The 19,958-nt window shown below is 40.3% G+C and overlaps 1 protein-coding gene across 1 annotated transcript in view; it reads right to left on the bottom strand.

Annotated features, from left to right (window-relative positions):
- Positions 1-739: 739 nt before the first annotated feature.
- Positions 740-19,958, bottom strand: part of KCTD8 (potassium channel tetramerization domain containing 8) — a 156,287-nt gene continuing 137,068 nt past the window's right edge. The window contains exon 2 of the mRNA XM_042053562.1: positions 740-1,086. Coding sequence (XP_041909496.1) covers positions 914-1,086 — 173 coding nt within the window. The 3' untranslated portion in view covers positions 740-913. The remainder of the gene's footprint in view (positions 1,087-19,958) is intronic.

Genomic DNA, 19,958 nt, shown 5'->3' with positions numbered 1-19,958 from the left:
TTTGGAGAGTGTGCTTGTAGTGTCTTTTATGGGACAGACATCAGTTGCCTTACTCCTGCTGCACAAAAAGAGGATGTTGCTGTGGATTTAAAACCAGCCCTGACATCAAGCACATTCTCTTGAGGGCAAGTTTAAAAACAGATACTCAACTATAAACTGGATTTTACTTCAGGATGAAAAAGGTAGTTAATCATGCTCTCAGCTGAAAGAAAATGGGGCTGAATTTTACTTGAACATTTACCTCCCAGGTTTTTTTAACCTGCTTCTGTCCTCATAGTCAATATTAATTTCAGAGACGTTTACAGTAATCAGTGCAAATGTGTAGTAGGCACTAAGACTGAATTCTAGACTGAATTTGCAGGCAATTCCTTACTGCAGTGCAACAACAGAGGAAGAGACTGTCAAAAAGAACAAGAAACTTTTCTTTCTGCAGGCAGAAGAAAAGAATATCAGGCAAAACAAAATATTTATCTAGTATGTGGTCAGTTTACCCTTGTTTTCTTGATTTTCTATATAGTCTTTTTTAGGCTGTAAAAAATGGTGAATGTAGCAGAGTAACTTTTGCAATTGAATGACTAGAGAGTTCCTGCTGGGACATACCACATCTTTTTTTACACAGTTGATATAGTTCCTTTGGACTATTTTTGCCAGGATTTACAAAGAAACAGCAACATAGACAAATATTTTAGGGCAAAAATTATATATTTTATTCAGTTATCATCATATATTTGAGTCTACTCAAAGATAGCAGTGAAGCTAGGAAATGTATGCTATTGTATCTGTGGGAGAGTACATAGACTGCTAAAAATATTGGCAAAAGCAAAATGCATTTCAATAGTATAAGTTTAATAGTACTGTTTTTCTTCAACACCAACCAGAAACAATCAATATCTTGCATAAATTCTTCTACCATTTATGAAGAGAAAGTAGAGAATTTAGGTTGCACAGTAAGGAAAGATGAGAAGGTCAGAGAGTGAGGGTACCTTGGCAGTCCCAACAAGGTAACCTCCAAGATGGTCCTTCGATACCACCATAGGTGTAAATCAACATTCTTGGCAGATTCACACAGGCAGTAGAGTAACAGAGCTGAAAAGAAGATGATAAGAAAATGAATTTTTTAATGCAATTTTCATACAGGTACAGCCTTTACTTATGTGCTGGTTTTGGCCGGGGTGGAGTTAAATTTCATCATAGTAACTGGTATTACCAAATATTGTCATAGGCTACCCAGAGAAGCTGTTGAGTCACCACCCCTGGAGGTATTTGGAAGCCATGGTTGTGGCACTTGGGGACAGGTTTGGTGGTGGATTTGACAATGCTGATCTGGGTTCAGTGGTCTCAGAGGTCTTTTTCAACCTAAATTATTTTATATATAATTCTATGTAATTATTTACATTTAATTCTGATTCTGTGATGCTAGTATGGGACTGTGTTTTGAATTTGTACTGTAAACAGTGTCAATAATTCAGGGATGTTTTAGTCACTGCACAGCCCAGACCCAATGTCTTTTCTGTTTTTTATACTGCCCACCCATGAGGAGCCTGAGGGTAGACAGTTGAAGTTGAGAGGGGACACAGCAGGGACAGATGACCCACAATGATCAAAGGGATGTTCCAAACCCTATGGAATATGACCATAAGCATGATGTTCAGCATATAGATATTGGGGATGTTTGACGTGATGGTGTTTGTCCTCCCAAGTAATGGTTAGGCATGCTGGAGCCCAGCTTTTCTGGGGATGGCTGAACACCTGCCTGTCCATGGGAAGAGGTGGATGGATTCCTTGGTTTGCTTTGCTTGCATGTGCAGCTTTTGTTTTACCTATAAACTGTCTTCAGACCAACCCCAAAATTTTCTCACTTTTACCTTTCCAATTCTCTCTCCCATACAGATGTGCTGAGAGCCACAGGTGTGAGGAGTGAGCAAGAGGCTGGGAGGGACTTAGTTGCTGGCTGGGGCACCAACTTAACCCCACTACTACTTTAACTACTTTCAGAAGATACACTCCAGTGGATGAGGAAGGCCTGAGGAGATTCACCTTCCAAGAACTGTATCAGGAAGCTCTTGGCAGAGCATTATCACTGCAATAATAGGGGAGCACTCAATAATACATCATGTTCTCACTGTAAAAAGTTTTTTCTGGTGGTATAAATCTTCATGTCGCCATTTTGAAATGTTTCCCAAACTTTCTGCAAAATGAAACCTTTGAAAATTCATTTCAGATTAAAAAGCTCAATAAAATTGTTTCAACTTGATAGTAACAAAAATTGCTGACTGGCCAAAAGTTCTTTTAGTAATTTTATTTTCAGAGAAATACTAGAATTTCTGTTTTTAAGCAAAATCAGATGCCTAAATAATAGGAAATTGAAATGGAAATTCTTGCCTACCTCTGTTTAAACTAATGTTCTTAGGATGACTGCTGATGAAATATGTGCTTTGCAGAAATCCTAAAGATCTGTCTTTAAAAGTATGTAAATCAAAATGTGTTCTGACAGGATTAATAGCTACGCACATTCACTTGAAACAGTAAATTAAATTCTAGTTAGATCTAATCCCATTCTGATATTACAAAAAGGGAAAAAAGGCAGGATGTGAAACATAAAGGATAAAATCTGTATGAGAAAATAAAAGTTCTGCCTATTTTTTGTCTCAGTGTTTTCCAGTAGTTTGATTTTTGTGGAGTTTTTTTGTTTTTCTTTATTTTTTTTTACAGTAATCTTCAATGCAGAGAAAACATGACTATTGAAAAATATGTAAATGTATAGCACATGTTCAGGAAACTCAAATACAGTCTAAACAATCAAAAGGCCATAAAGAACATATTTTGTTTTTGCAGAAAATTATGACTCTTAGAAGAGATGATCTGAATCATAGTAAATCTTAGAAGTAGAAGTTATAATATTGTAACTTGGCTGTGTTCAGATAATTCAGTTAGATATAAATTCAGATTTACCAAGTAGCATAAGCTATTTCCCTAAAGAGTGTGTGTGAAAATAGCCTGTGAAAAATCTGTCTATAGTGTAGCTGAAATCCGGCAACAATTAATACTTAACTGATCACAGCTATGTTCTTAACTGTTCTTACACGCTTTTTACATCATTTTTCTTGAATTTTAATGGACTAATAAGAAGTTTCTCACAAGAAAATATATCCAGGAGTGAAAATGAACCAAGACCTAACGTGCAGACTTTGATCTAAAGGTGAACTGTCAAAAAAGCAAACCCATGTTGAAGGTTTTGCCTGTCAGTACAAGAAACACTACTGTTAGGAAATTCAGTAACAATTGGATAAAATTTAGTTTTTATAGAAGTACAGTTCTGTGCCATTGTGCAATGTGATTTATTGGGTGCAAAGCATGAAATTCATTGCTCAAAATCAGAAGTAACAAAATGCTGAAGAGGAAGATGGAAAACAGTTAGCAATAGGTTGTGCCAGTCACAGCAAATAACACAAAAGAAACATGATCATATCAAAGGTCAAAACTTTATATGCACCCAAATGAGTGCACACCCCAGTGATATCCACATGTGGATATACTCCACATGAATACACTGCTGTATCACAAGAACCATAAACATCAGTTAGATCACTTAGTTTGCCTTGGCTGAAAGAATTATGGCTTGTGATAGAAAGCCATTAACCAAAGTGTCACAGATTTGCTCTCCCCAGGTACCCTATGCTACATCCAAGTGATTAAGCCCTGTGGTTTTAACCTTGGTCTGTAGATCCTTGCAAGTCACCGTACAGATTTGAAAAGCACCAATGAAATGAGTCAAGAAAAGCAAGCACCTTTCAATAGAGCAGGACATCTTTTCAGAAGGCAACAAATCCACACATCTTAAGAACAGCAGGCAGTGAAATTATGTACAGGATCTAGCCATAGAAGTGCTGGCTGTAGTGCATAAAGGACACAGCCAAGTGGAGATAGTTAATGTATGAAAGGTGTGATACTCTGGAAGGCTGCAAAGAAATGTTTTCTCTAATCTGTGGAGGCAAGTAGCCATGGAAAGAGGAATCAGAAATAAATTTAATTCAGGCTCTACCACTTCTGAAGCAGAATTTGACTGTTTTTTTCCTGGGAAGTTTTGAGATGGAAGGAAAGTGCAGGCACAGATAATTCAGCACAGTTGGTATTAGGGTGAGGTCAGCACCAATATAGTTGAATCAAGCAAGAGATGGTAACTTCAGTACTGGTGAAGTAGTCAAAAACCTTCTTATGGAGCACTTTGAACTAATGCACTGCTTATCACAGCTGGTTTTTTTAGACCCTAGAAATGTCATCAAAAATGGTCATGAGTCTGGAATTATTTGCTGCAATTGTTTTTGGTATAGCTCTTTTATTTACAAGCAAAAATGTTAAGAGAAAGCCTCTACCAGCAGCAGCAGATTCAACTCGGAGTTCTCCCAGCAAACTCCAAGAGTATGTGAGTGTAAATGGGGTGTGACAGTGCAGCTCATAGCTGTTCAGCACAACACAAAGCCTCAAAGTCAACTGCATCTTGGTGTAAACACAGCAAGTAAAACAGGACATGTTTTGAGTCTATGACTCTAGCAGTCACTACATTTGGCACCCTTCATATTTGTACTGGAAGTTTTGAGATTCTGACTGTTTCATGTTACAGGCTCTCTCTCTAATAGCTCATTCACACAAAAGGACTAATATTTTGGGATTTTAGGGACTCTATAAGTAGCCAAGTAGCTGTTGTCTTTCCAGGATCAAAATTCAAAACAAGCTCAAAAGCCAGACTTCATTCTGTTCCCTCTCTCAATGTCCTATACTACTGCAGTTCTGCCTTCTCTCTGGAGGATCCAGCTTGTCATATTTTCAGTGTAATGAACTATAAGAGGACTAAAAAACTAGGTAATTTTGCCCTTTGAATGACTTTTGACAGTCCTTTTATGTCTTAGAACTTCAATTCTCTCTGCAAAATTGGGGCAATGGGTTAATTTTCATCTCAGAAAGATATAATGGTGGGATCTAGCAATGAGAGAAATTTGTATAAAATTAAGTAAGCAGTCTGGTATGGTTCCTAGAAGCTGTCAGTAGCTTTTCATTATTATATTTTCTCTCTAAAGCACAGTTAAGAGTTTTTGTTGCCATTAGTTACACTTTAAATACAGGGTCTGGGCCAAATTAATGGTCTTAGTAACCCCACAGATCAGTCAGTGTGAATCTGCTGAAGTTATTAATGACGTTACACCGAAGCTCAAATGATGGAGGGAAAACGAGATTCATGCCCTTAATGTTAAAGGTGACCTCTGCTATGCATACACACTATGAAAATCTACAGCCCACAGGCAATTTGATTTTCTGCCCGAAAATTACTGTAGAGACTTCGGTATCTGAGGCAACCTCCTCTGCTTTTCCTTTTAAAAATATTATTAGTATGAAGGGCAGAGTGAAGATATTAAAATCATATCAAGACTGAGCTAAGAATCTGGTATTAAGAGTCCTTTAGCTTTAGAAATAAGGCACAGCTCAGAGGTACAGGGAGAGTTTGTGCAAGTTTGGTGGTTTCTGATGGCATGGAATCTGCTGACTGCATTTTCCATCTCATTAACCTGAGGTTCCCTAGAGGGAGAGAGAGTCTCTGGTGCTCAGGAAGTGTCAGGCACAGCTAGAGCTGTCATTTGTTTTCCTTCTGAGAAAGCAAAAAATTACTTCCATTTGACTGGCACCTTAATCCTGCAGCACCCATGGCATGTCCCATGTATATGCTGCAGTCCTCGCACCAGGATGCTGGTTGGACACATACAGAAGGATCTTCCCCTTTACAGGTCCATGTGAGAGAAAGAGAGCTTGGCAGGTGGCAAAATAAGCTAGAAGCAACATCTTTGTGGTCCAGGAATCAAACCAGAACAAATGAAAAGGAGACAAATCCTTTACCCTCCCTTACCCGTTGACCTGTACAGAATGGGTCACCATGCTAAGGACCACAACACTTCCTGTGTGGCTGATCCTCTTGGAGTCACAAAGAGAAGCACACAAAAGATAACAATACAGAAAATGAAAATGTAGGCTCTCACATGCACTTGCTAATGAAAAAGCTGCTTTAAGTGTAGCGTATCAGAGTGGTTTCTTTGGAAATCAACTACTTTCCAGGGACTGCTCAGGAGCAGACACAAATGTTGGCATGGGCTGGTCAGGCAGGCTGGTCTTTCTAGTGTCTGGTGGGTCATGTGAAATCGTGGGGTGCATTCAAAGAGAAACCAGGCAGGTCAGGCAGTCACCGTGACGTGTGACTTCTCAACGTTCCAGAGCAGATTGCTCATGTGACTGTCTACATGAGATTTTAGGAGCCTCTCTATGGACACTCAGATTTGAAACGAATGTTTACAGGGATCCATTTGTCATATTTACTACATTATGCAAGCTGTTGATTTTTTTCAAAACTCATTGTCAAAAAGCATTCAGAAAAAAAAAGCTTCTATGCTCTCATTATGCTATAATTCAAACAATTATTCAAACTACAGTTGCAAAACATGGTTCACTGACTCAGAGACTAACACACAAGTCCTCAAAACCACTCTTGCTTGCCCTTATTCATAACTGAAGCTCATAACATGAGGCACAAGTTGTTCAAATCTGTATCTCAGACACAGAGTAAGCTCAGAATAAGTAAAATGCATTAGAAAATAATTAAAATATTTCTGGTGTAAGTGAGCCAAGATTTAAGGGCTCAGAGGAGAGGAAAGAAAAGAAAATGAGAATGTGCTGAATTGCGAAATTGTAGATTCTTCCAATGAGAAAAAGAAAGAGAAGATGAAGGGGCCAGGGAGCAGAAAGAACTGAACTCCAAGCAACAATTGGCAGCTTGGGATAGAATATATAGAAGTGACAGGTTTTAACAGGGAGGTTGTATCTCACAAAGAAGCCACAGAGAGTCTCCAAATCACTGAAATTGGGGCTCAATATGTGAAGGAGAACAATGAGGCTAAGTTGAGAAAAAAGTCTGATAGGTGGAACAGAAAGCTTGCAGTATAAAGCCTAAGATGAAAAAAAGCTGAATCAGGTGAGAGGAGAAATGATAAGACAGTTTGGAGAAGTTATCAGAATTGTAACAGCTGAAATATAAAAGATATTATATAGCTTCTTCATCTTACTGAGGAATACCTGGTGACATTGAAGAACAACCTAGCAGTGGGTGGACAGGGAAAAGAGGGGTCAAGTTTAGCACTCTGCTATCAAGCCTGAATGACTGGGAGCATAGTGGAATTATCTCACAGGGATGAAGAATGGAGAGAGGGGAGAGATAGAAAGGAAATTAAGGAATATGGTATTTATATAAATCTATTTTTCTGTATGTATAAGAATAATTAATAAAACTTGGTATAAAGGCTTATTTTAGCTTCCTGTACTCCACACCTGTCAGGCACAGACTACAACACAGGAAAATAACTGCACAGCGCTCCCTGCTCTCAATGAGCAAGAGCAGAGATAATTCATTTTCATGTCATGTATCATTCACAGCTGTCTGCTGTGATTGCAAAAGTCAAATTACTCCATCCTACATTCACACTAAGCCAAATCTGTTTGGGAAGCGGGGGACAGAAAGTGGGTGTGTTAATAGCAGACAATTTGCTTCCTGAATATATTTATGAGGTCAAAATGGGAATATTAATAGTCCTGTGTGGTATCTAATACTATTGAATGTGTAGGGCAAATACTCATGTACCATTTATTCAAAGCATAACACTCAAGAGCTTAGCTTTATCTTATTATAGCATGCAATAACATTTTGTAATTTTCTGTATACTTTTTTTATCTTTCTAATAACATAATATGACTCTAAGAAAGCATCTGGGTCTTATTCCTGAACAAAATTGAGATGCAAGACACACATATCAAAACTCAAAGAAAAAAGAATTTAAAAATTAGCTATTCATGCTATTTGGCCAATGCTCCCTGCTGTGCTTTTCTGCATTCTGGAGACCACAGAACATGATTCAAAGTCTAGGTAGGGTGCCTTTTGCTGTAAAAAGAATAAGCCTTCTATTATCACTTTTGTTTGGAAGAAAATTAATTGATGGTAAAATATATTTTTTTCTTTTTCAGGTTTCTCTACAGTCAGAACAATAAAATATGTGAGCTTTCTTTCCTGCTATAGACTGTACAGGGGTTCAATCATGTGGTGGAATTATTCAGAACAAAAGCTAAAATTATGAATTTTGTAATGCTAGCCTTTCAAAAAAAAAATTAATTTCAATAGTGAAGTCACAGACAAACTCTGAGTACTTTGTTGCTTTGTTTGTCACCTTAAGGTTGGTGACAAAATTCCTCTGTAGAATACTGTAGAAAATGTAGAAAACTTTCATGTCTCGGTCCCCTTCCAGGATCTCCTCATAAAGACTACTAAACTGCAGTTAGAATAACTTGACTGAGTCCATTGTGTTTTTCCCTTGAAAGAATAGTTTAAAGTGTGCTGGTGCTGCTGCCCATTTAAAGGATCACTTCCACCGTTCAGACTCCTGACTTCAAGGTATAATTTAATGTCAGTACAAAGCATAGGGAGTATTTTGACCTACAAACAGAGCTTGCTTTAGGTTCTCTCCACTCTGTCATATGAGGTGAAGCAGTTAGAAGGTGCCCTGCAAAGACACTACCTGAGATTCATCCCAAGTCCCAGTGACAGGGGTTTACCTTGAGAGTCATTATTTTAGTCATTTTGACAAGTTTTTGGTCCTTTAACAGGTGAGAGCTAGAGTTTTCTCTCTCTTGTGGGGCACTGTTATACAAGAGGCCTCTCCCTTACCTCCATGAATCCTGCCGCCATCTAAGCACCCCACCATAAAGTAAGAGGAGGGAAAGACCTTTGCAAAGTGGTTCAAATATTCTCTTATGAGGGTACCACATGGTGAATCGTTACTGTTTACCAGTAGTTTCACAGGAAGGGTTCTGAGATTGCCAATTATAGCAAAACATGGTTGCTTTCAAGATGTTTTTGCTTCTTTGGGGCTATTACTTTGTTTCCAGGGCTTGGAAGATTCTTTACAGCCTTATTTGGTAAAACATTACAGTGACATTTAAAACATAGTTCTGTCTTTTAAAACTTGTATCTGTCTTCCTAAATATGTATTCAAAGGTACTCTACTGGAGGACTTATTGCACTGACATGTATAAGCAAGAGGATTTTTTTCTGTAGCACACCTGAAATAAGATTTTATTCAAAATACTTACAAAAGTGTCCAGAATCCAGAATGACTAAATGAATCGTGTCCATTACCAAACTATAATAATATCTTTTGCTACTACTGAGACTCAGTTTCACTGAAATTTATTGTTATTGTTTATTTATATTGCTCAGTCACTATTGTGCTACACTGCCAGACAAATATAAAGTATCACAAAAATATCTCTGAAGGATATGAATGCCTTCACCTAAATACATGTTTTGAGCTTAGAAAGAAGAAGGTAGCTTATAACAATAGAGTGGTTCAATATAAAAAATGGTAATTGAATTCCATCCTGTCAGAAATAAATAAATACAAGGAAGAAAAAGTTTCTCTTGTGAGTAGTAGGACAGGAGAGTTGAGAAAAAAATACATTAAAATAGAAAAGTTTAATAAGATGTCAAGCGTAATAATTGAAATTCCATTTTCCACTGCATACACATGGGTATGAAATAGCCCATTGGTGTTGATTCTGTGATTACATTTAGAGATATAATTTCATTGCAAACTGTATTTGGAATTCTAATGCCATTAAAAAATGCATCACATGATACACTTCCTTCCTGCTTAAATGGAATGATACATTTCACTCCTTTTCTCTCTAAAAAACACCTTACCCTTTGTTCGGCCCCAGTCCTTGCTTGGCGAGTTTACTTAAAAGGTGCTTGTGGTGCTACTCTTCCCTGAAGTGGGTGCACAGGAGATAAGCAACAATGTTCTCAGGAGGTTAAAACCCAAACTTTACTGACAAAATTTAGAAGGCCAAAAATTTGGCAAAATTTAAGACAAAACATTCATTCAAAATAAGGCATTTCACCAAGCACTGACTTAGCAAACTCTACCCATCCAACCTTATATACCTGTATTTCAAGTGCTTGATTGGTGCTCCAGGGGCAGCATGTGGGGCATTGCTTCAGGTGTGCCAGCGACCAACAGGCCCCCTGGGCTGGACTAGAGGCTTCAGGGCTGGGGTTTAGAGCAGAGCATCATTCCACCTTGGCAGAACTTGCCCTGCCCCACCCAGCTTCAGTTGTTTTGAGCCAGTAATCATTTTCTCCAGTCTCCCACACCCTTATACTCAAAGAAAAATGAATTTCGTTTGCAGAAAATATTACTCTAGTTGGTTTTAAGTCGATATATTAAACTAATTCCTTGCAGAATTAACTCATGCTCATGTATCTATCTCCTACTCCTTTTCCCCAAAATATCAAGACAATAGGGCCCATGAAAAGTTATTTCTAGGTTATAGCTGATTAGGAGGAGTGAGATAAGAATGGAAGTATCCCTTGCAGACTATACCTTGAGCAGCTCATATTTGTCTCTATGAGAAAGCCCCTGACTCCAGCTGTTCAGCTACACTCAAACATAATAATATGTCCTTGAGAAAGAGATGTTATCTCAGGTAGCCAGGAACTGAGTCATAGAATTGAGTCATAGAACATAATAGATTCAAATAAGAAATTGCACCTGCAGCCTTACTGGTCTCTTTACTAGGTTATTGCATTAGCAAAGTGCAGCCTCATGTAATGACAGAAATGGTCATTTCGACCTTGACTTTGTTTAGAGTAGTTTGAATGGTAGCTTCAGCAGGACCACAATGAAGTTTTGAATCTAGGTGCAACCTAGAAATCTAGATTTTGAATCTGGGAACAAGCTGAGGATTGTTGCACACCAAAAAGTTCTAAAAATATTACGCATTTGTATTGTCAGAAGAAAACTTTGAATTTTTCCAAGAAGTTCTGGATTCCATTTCCTCCTAATTGTGCCTCCTTTGCCACGAGAGCAAACTATTTAATTTAAGTAAGAGTATATGCTCTAACTGGAAGATCACCACACTCCCTGTTCTTTCATAATACTTATTTAACTAAGGTACAGATGAATCAATATTTGTAAAATATTTCAATGGCAGCTGTAGTTTTTTCATTTAAATGGAATAGAAATGAAATAGGAAATTAAAACTCGACTATTATTCTTGAAGAACACCATCCTTGGCTTAATTTGATTTTTTCTTTTTCATTCAGTTTACATTTTTTCCTCTATATGTGCTTTCTTAGCATTCACGAGACATATCATAAATTACACTGGTGAACTACAGTAATCTGACCTTTTCAGTATTCAGTAGTTTGAATGTCTAGAAAGGATAATTTGCAAAAATTAAAGGAGCATATTACTTTCCCCTTCATGTAATGGAGGGTGACGTGTAGAAGCAAAAGTGAAGCTAACTGTATGCAGTGGGATGACCCTGGCTGGATGCCAGCTGCCCACCTAAGCCTTTTTATCACTGCCCTCCTCAGCTGCACAGGGGAGAGAAAAAGTCTAACAGAAGGCTGGTGGGTTGAGATATGGACAGGGAGAGATCATTCACCAATTACTGTCATGGGCAAAACAGATTTGACTTGGGGAAAATTACTTTAATTTATTGCCAGTCAAGTCAGAATAGGGTAATGAGGTATAAAAACAAATCTTAAAAAACACCTTCCCCCGTTCCCTTTCCTTCTTCCTGGGCTCAACTTCAGATTTTCTCTACCTCCTTCCCTGCAGTGGTTGGTACAGGAGGAGAGCAATGGGGGTTGCAGTCACAGAATCACACCTTTTCTCTGCCAGTCCTTCCTCCTCACACACTTCCCCTGCTACAGCATGGGGACCCTCCCACAGTAGACAGTCCTCCACAAACTTCTCCAATCTGAGTCCTTCCCATGAGCTGTTGTTCTTCATGAACTGCTCCAGCACGGGTCCTTTCTGCAGTGTGCAGTCCTTCAGGCACAGGCTGCCTGTGAGGGTTCTCCGCAGGGTCACGAATCCTGCCAGCAAACCTATTCTACACTCTCCATGGAGCCACAGGTCCTGCCAGAACCCTGCTCCAGTGTGGGTTTCCCACAGGGTCACAGTCTCCTTTGGGCATTCACCTGATCTGGTGTGGGGTCCTCCAAGGGGTTCAGGTGGATCTCTACTCCACCATGGACCTCCATGGGCTGCAGGGACACAAAGGCCTCACCATGGACTGCAGGGGAATCTCTTCTCTGGCACCTGGAGGCCCTTCTCCCCCTTTTCTCCACTGACCTTGGTATCTGCAAAGCTGTTTCCCTCACATATTCTCACTCGTCTCTGTGGCTTCAGTTGTGCAGCAACTTTTTCCTCTTCTTATATATGTTACCATAGCAGTGCTACTTCTACTGCTGATGGACTCAGCCTTGGCCGGCAGTGGGTCCCTCTTGGAGCTGGCTGGCATTGGTTCTGTTAGACATGGGGGAAGCTTCTGGCAGCTTCTCACAAAAGCCACCCCTGTAGCCTCTTCCACTACCAAAACCTTGACATACAAACTCAATGCAGTGAAATATAACAATTTTTTGTTTCTGTCCAGTTTTCTATGTTTTACTGCAGCAATAAAGTGAGAAATCTGTTTAGTATTTGCTTTCTGTGCAATGTACCAAATTAGTAGAATTGGAAGATTTTCAGCAAAGGACATCTAGGATAACTAAAGTTGTGAACTGGCTTAGGTATGAGAAGTGTATTTATAGAGCAGGGAATGCCATGGAAAACAACCGAATGTGAGGAAAGAGGTAAGACAATTCTGTACATCATCAAGTAATTTGAATAGAATGGATAGCACATGAGAGCAAATAATGAAGAGTGAATCTGATCAGATGTTCGTGGTCTCCTCCAATAAAAGGAAAAAAAAGCTTCAATAGAATCTAAAAGGCATTTCTGCAAGTGAGGGATTTATTCTGCAATTTGTAACTAACCTGTAGTTACCCTGCCACAGGGTCGTAGATTTCTAGTAGATGACAGGGTTGACAAATCACTGGTAAAAGACAGGGAAGAAGAGTCCATCTGTTAAGTACCAAGATAACACTCTCTAAGGAATCATTTAACCCACAAATTACTGTAAGCAGGAAGAACATCTGTGAAAGGTCACCTACTGGCATTGCCTGCTCTGATTGTCTCCTTTGGGAATTCTATATGGGTGTCTAAGCAGGCATTACTCTGACCTGTGAGGGCCAATCCTAAATGGAATTTAATTCAAAGCAAAATCTATGATAGAAAACATAGAAGGAAAACTCAAAAGACTTTAATTTCTTAGGTCTTTAGTAGACCTCAGATAAAGTATCCTTCCAGAGGGTATAAAATATGGAGATATTCAGCTTATTTCCAAGCAGTTTTCTATTTTGGCTAAATATCACCATCCATTATCAGCTAAAATAATGCAATACAATAACTATCATATAGGTCAATGTCATGATCTGGTTATTAAAATTATTTGAGACATGCCTCTGCCCAAATTAAGGTGCAAATGAGACCATATGACAAAGTCAATGGTACAGATTTTTATTAACAGTAAAGGTGAGGTGGAGACAGAAAGAAATAAGGAAAAGAAAGAGAAGGAATAAGAGTAGAAAGGTATAGAGTCACCACCAATTGGAGTCCTTGACAAGGCTTGAAATTTTGATGTCTGTTGGTCAAAGTGGCAATTGTAGACTGAATAATCTCTCAAGTTCTTGGGAAAATCCCATCACAGTGGTGGAGAAAACCCATGAAACATGAGGCTGGATGGGTTTATATTTACCAAGGTTCAGGTGGGAACCCCCAGGTGCCTCCCCTGTGGGGGGGAGTTTCACACTGAATGCGGTGGATCATGAGGCATCTGAACGATGAAATGACACTTCAGGAGTCTTTGACACCTTCTAAGATGTTACAGCTGCCTGTTACATCCCCGGCAGGGGAGTTATGACAGCTGAGTTCTCTTGAGTGAGGACAGAGACAGTACCCGCCTCGCAAGGTTTGCCCCTTTCCTTTATCTCGTTCAACACCCAGCTGCAGCCTGCAGGGGTGTGCTCACCCTCCCCACCTGGGCAGGTACTTTGCACATCGGCAGCTCACCCCCTCAATGTTTGAGCCACCAGCATTCCAGTCTCTCTTCCAGTATCACTTGTGGATACATTCTTCTCTCCAGACCTGGGATAACTGAAAAACAGAACCATCTTTATCTTATCTCAAGTTCTCGGCACAGTTCCAAATTCTAGTTAGGGGGCGTATTCAGTGACAGGTGGGTGTTGATGGGATGGACAACTGCTTCTTTGCAGTTCACTACAATGGGCAAAAGTCCTCAGATTATTTTAATTGTGTTTAAGCCATTAACCATTTCAATCTCTCACAGTCAACCAACATAATTAAGTAATTAGGTACAATCTATCACAAGAATTGACAGTTCTGTAGTGACCTCTGCTTTCTTTGACCCTTCAGAGAAAGGAAATTTAATGGAAGCTGCATGATATGCACACAGTAAAGGAAATAACTGGTTTTTATCATACAAGAGACACTGTGTTAATTATGCATCAAATGACTAAGGGGATGCTTATGCCATGGAAGAAGACATTAAAATTCCCTGTTAAGATTAGAAATAACTGTATGAGACAGGCATTAACACATTATGAAAGTGTGTGCAGACTGATAAAAATTATAGGGATGTACTCATGTATTTGTAATATAATGTGAAAAGATTTTTTTGTCTTAATAATTTAAATATGAAGAAAAAGGAGTGCAGCCTATGATCTAACTTTTCAACTTGAGATTAAAAGAAGTTAAGAGAAATCTACTTTTCTTAGTTTTAAATAATTGAATGTAAGGCACTTTTCTGAAAGCTAGGCTAGCTGTAAGATCTCTGTAAAAAGCTAGAAAATTATAACATCTTAACTGAAAAATATTTTATGTTTTCAACACCAAAGCTCTCCAGTTAATAGTTTTCTTTGTCAGATTTTTGCCCTCCAGGTTGCTTGTGCAGGCCTGGGTTTTGCAAGGTATCCTGACAGCACAGAGCATTTCAATGAATCAGGTACATAAGAAGAGGTATGAACTGCATTAATGACTGCTTCAGAACATGCTACCACTTCAAAGTGCAGGCAACTTTGTTTCCCCTCCCGCACCAGATGACATATCATAAAGCAAAACTGAAAAGCACTATTGATGAAAGCACCGTTTTATATCTCTATGATTTTTTTCCCCATTAATTTACTTTTATTCCTGGGGGACAGCTGCCTAGATCACAATCCTCCCCAAGAACAGTGCTGTCATAACTTCAAAAGTAGTCAGGAAGCTTTGAACTTTAGAAACAGTTATTTCCTTCTTAGGAGACCATGAACAAAGATTAAAGAAATAATAAATTATTAGAATTTATAGCACTTATTACAGTCTCATAGAAAAAAGAGATTTTTAAAATATGGAATACAACAGCAAAACCAAGTTGATCTACATACTGACATACTGAACAATGGACTTCTGATTGCATGCACACAAACACATCCACAATGTTATGGTTCAATGCTTTCTCCATTTTCTTTCTGCTCTGGGTGACAAAACTCATCAAGAAGGAAAAAAATCACCATCTACCAGGATACCCTGACATAGTATTTAATCTCTTCTTAAATTCCTCACTTGTCCTTTTCTGTCTTGAAGACTTGTCAATACGTATGAACTTGAGTAAAACTAAGGCCAAGTAATGTGTTTGTCAAAGAAATGGTATTTCTGCAGAATGCCTTCTTGCCAAGAATGGATATAATTGTCCTCAGCAAACTTTAAAGATCCAGTTATTAATATTATTAGAGAGATGTCTCTGCTTGAATTAAAGTGCAAACGAGACCATAGGCAGAAGTCAACAGTATGAATTCTATTTAAAAGTAAATGTGAGGTAGAGGGACAGAGAGATAGAAAGGAATAGAAAAAGAGGAGTGGGGGAGAGAAAGAAAATGACAGAGAGACAGAAATTGCTTCAGATGATAAACAAATGGCTGAGGTGATAAAGATAGCTATGCAATTATGATAAGACCTATCTCCATTGACTGAGGGAATCTACTTAGGTCACTGATGGCTAACTTAAATTAGACAGTCTGTTTGGTGGCTAAAGTTAACAGAGATAGATTCCATCCTAAATATAGATTTTGTCACTTAACACTACACTGAACAGTCTGTGGTTGGAAGTGCAGGAGTTAGAAGCATTACCTGTGTGACCAGTCACGTGGAAGATGCTTGACCCCTGTGGCACAATGAGGAGTTTGCTGCTTTGTCAAACATGAAGCTGTATTTACAAGTATCACCACAGTGACTGTTCTCCTTTGTGCTCAAGGGCACTTTGACATTAATGTATGACTGGCTCTAATGCAAAACCCAGAATACCATCCCGTCAGAGTAAGAATAGATCCATGGACCATATTTTTCAGTCGTTTTAGGGAAAACCAACAGTGAAAATTTGCCGGTAATTTCCCCATTTGTGTTCAGTTCAATTTGTACTGCTGGAACAAGTATAAACAAAGAATGCAACTATAATTGTAATTTGGTGATAGGATAATTTATGTTGGAAAAGAACTTTAAGATTACCAAGTCCAACTCTTAACCCAACACTGCCAAGCCCACCACTGAACCATATCCCTAAGTTCCACATCTACACATCTTTTAAATCTCTCCAAGGATTGTGAGTCCACCACTTCCCTGGGCAGCCCATTCCAGTTCTTGATCACATGTTGAACTACCCTTGTTTCAATGATTTTGAACTTGTAAGGCATCCCAGTTGTGCAAGCAAAATTTTGTTCACTCTAAAGGAGAGAGGATCATTTGCACAAATATGTTTTTAAGGCAGGCCAGATCCTGACACTTTTCATTATGGCTAGTGCTTCCATACTTCATTAACATTGAAGGATTCAGCAAGACTCCCCAGATATATTCAGCCTATAAAGTGTCACAAATGAAAGAGTTACTGCTTTTCCTTGAGAACTTAAGCATGCTTTTCTGACATAATTTCATCCTTATCTGGTTTAATTTACAGATACCTCACTGAGCCTGGACAGACCTTGAGAAAGGTCAAGATCATCCGTAATTAGATATAATTAAAGAGAGAGGTGTTGCAGTGGGGATCCTGCAACACGCATATATCAAACCAGGAGTCCCATGGAAAGGAAATATATACGGACAGACAGATTCTTGATAGCTGTTTCAGAGATGTTTATTTCTCCAGCCGCATGGCCGGAGATCTGCCGAGGAACTGTCCCAGTCACGGGACCAAGGGTCCTTCTGCCCGCGCAGGGAACACAAACCAACCAATGGGAACGAGGCTGAGCAGGGGCAGGGAAACCCCGTGTCTGTGCCCTCAGGGCCCCTCTCCCAGGGCTACACGGCGGGGGAGGGACCCCAACACCTCACCCGTTTTATTTTAATAAAAGGAGAATGAAAACAACTGGATAAACATAACAAGAACAGTTTCAAAACAAAACAAGCCACGCTCCTGAGTCTTTAAATGTCCAATCAGATTCTGTGGAACATCTTAGGGCTGACAGAAGGGAGACAGGACTCTCTGAGCATGCTTTGTGGGGAAACTGAGGCAGGAGAGGGTTTAACTTCTTCCCTCCCCCTTTTCATCCTCCACTCGGCATTGGAAAGGGATTTTTGGGGAAACAGTTGGCAAAAGCATGGTTTTGTGAGGGAAACCATGGATGAAAAAACGGATTGGGAATACACTGGGGGTAATAGGACATAGGGTAAAAGGGAAAGGTGGGATTAGGAAAGGGAGACTGTAGGGGGGACTTACAATGGAGATACTGTCTAACATGACTACGATTTTTTGCATATATACTGCCTTTTACAGGAACACCATCAGGCCCAGTGACCTGCGATGCTTGTAACCCTTTTCTCCCTAGAACAATTTTGAATTCCACGACTTCTCCATCTCCCAAGCTTGGGATGCATTTTTCAGGGTTATTCTTTTTAATAGCAGTTCTATGCACGAATATGTCTTGCTGGTTGTCACACCTTGTTATAAAACCATAATTTTGCTTAACATTATACCATTTTACTATCCCTAAGGTCTTAGTTACTATGATCTTTTCCTTTTTCCGAGTGGCTGCTGTTTTCTGTCTCGCTGCGTCTTTGCTCTCTCTTTCGGTCGCTCCCGTGTTGGAATTGTCGGAGCTGCTGGTGCCTGCGCGCTCTTCCCGGGGTCGCTTTCGAGGCTGCGCGGGCCGGGCCGGGCCGCGCCGCTCAGTTCTCCGTGCGTTGCCTCCTCTGGTCGCAGCTTCGCTGCCGCTGCCGGGCGCTGCACCCATGTCTCGGCCGGGCCCCCGAGCGACGACTCCCCCGCGCCCTGCTCCAGCGCGCGTTTCGGCTGGGCGCGGCTCCGTTCCACCGCCAACGCTGCCAGCCGCCGCCCGCCGCCGCCCCTCTCGGCCGGGCGTTCCCGGGACTCGCTCCACCACGCGCTGTGCACGGCCGGGTGGGCACCGCCGGGTCCCGCCGCTCCTCGCTCCACCACCGACACTGCGGCTCGCTTGGCTCCGCCCACACGCGGGAACTGTCTCGCTGCTGCTCGCAGAGCGCTCGGCGCACGTGGCCTGGGCCGCACGGTCCCTGTGTCAGGCTTCCCTTCGCCAGGATACAGCTGACATTGCTCAACAGTCTCAGTAACTAAATAATATTCACGAAAATATTCTTCCATCGGCATATATTTTGACTCCAGTATTAACTGTGTCCAAACGGTTTCCCAAAAGCCCTTGGTAAGAATTAAATCCCAAGAAACATAGAAAAAGTTCTTAAACAACCATGCCAGGAAGTGCTTCAGTTCTTTTTGAGCTTGAATCAAGCTAAAATTTACAAATCGTTGTTCAAGAATCATTTTAAGTTTAAGATAAATGTCCATATGCGGCTCTGAGAGCCAAGAGTCTTCCCACGGTTCCTCCATAGTTTAGATATGGAATAGCAAAGCAAAACCAAGAGGAGGAATCCAAAGTTTCCAGGGTTTACTCACACAAATCAGTCGCTTAGGGATCGGGGATCGTTCTGCCCGGATTCTCCACCATTTGTTGCAGTGGGGATCCTGCAACACGCATATATCAAACCAGGAGTCCCGTGGAAAGGAAATATATACGGACAGACAGATTCTTGATAGCTGTTTCAGAGATGTTTATTTCTCCAGCCGCATGGCCGGAGATCTGCCCAGGAACTGTTCCAGTCACGGGACCAAGGGTCCTTCTGCCCGCGCAGGGAACACAAACCAACCAATGGGGAATGAGGCTGAGCAGGGGCAGGGAAACCCCGTGTCTGTGCCCTCAGGGCCCCTCTCCCAGGGCTACATGGCAGGGGAGGGACCCCAACAGAGAGGGAAGCTGGTTGTCCTACTTAGAGCAACACAGTGGCAAGCCATTGGTATTTTTATTTGCACTGCATGTCTCACATAGAGGTTTCAAAGGAAAGAAGGAAGGACTGTGTGGTACCTTACAAGGGACAGCCTTGGGATATGTGAGCAATGCTTCAGATTGGCTTTCTTTGAAATTCGGGAAAGAAAATAGGATAAAGGATGGGATGGGAGGAAAATAGAAACAGGATGTGTACCTTTTCCTTCTCTTCCACACCCACCTTAGTACTTTGTCTCGTCATTCTCAAAGGTGAACAGCTTTAAAGATTTGATTTACATTTTTGCATGTTGATTGTCATCCACTGAAATAACAGAAGTACCATGTCAAGCTCAAGTGTGTGAATGTAGTAAAAGCAGAGTTCTCTGCCTCTGAAGCACTGACTTGTGGGCTGGAATTCAGGAGTCGTCTGTCCTTTTTTTTTGGCCTGCCGGATGATGCAAAGTTTAACACTTTTGTGCTTTGTTTTGCTCATCTGAGCAGTGCTTACAAATTTTGCTGTTGCATTGAGTTCAGTGGAGATACCTCCATTCAGGAGCTGTCACTTATAGTTTTAATTTCTTCTGTAAGATTCCACCTTAGCTATATTTTCTCAATTTCCTTATCTCATCTTTTCCTG

The sequence above is a fragment of the Corvus kubaryi genome, unplaced genomic scaffold, assembly GCF_017639235.1.
Source record: "Corvus kubaryi isolate FWS band 111438036 unplaced genomic scaffold, C.kubaryi_AGA036_p1.0 split1-131, whole genome shotgun sequence".
In the NCBI taxonomy this organism is placed as follows: Eukaryota; Metazoa; Chordata; class Aves; order Passeriformes; family Corvidae; genus Corvus; species Corvus kubaryi.
This window is presented reverse-complemented; position numbering and strand designations above follow the sequence as displayed.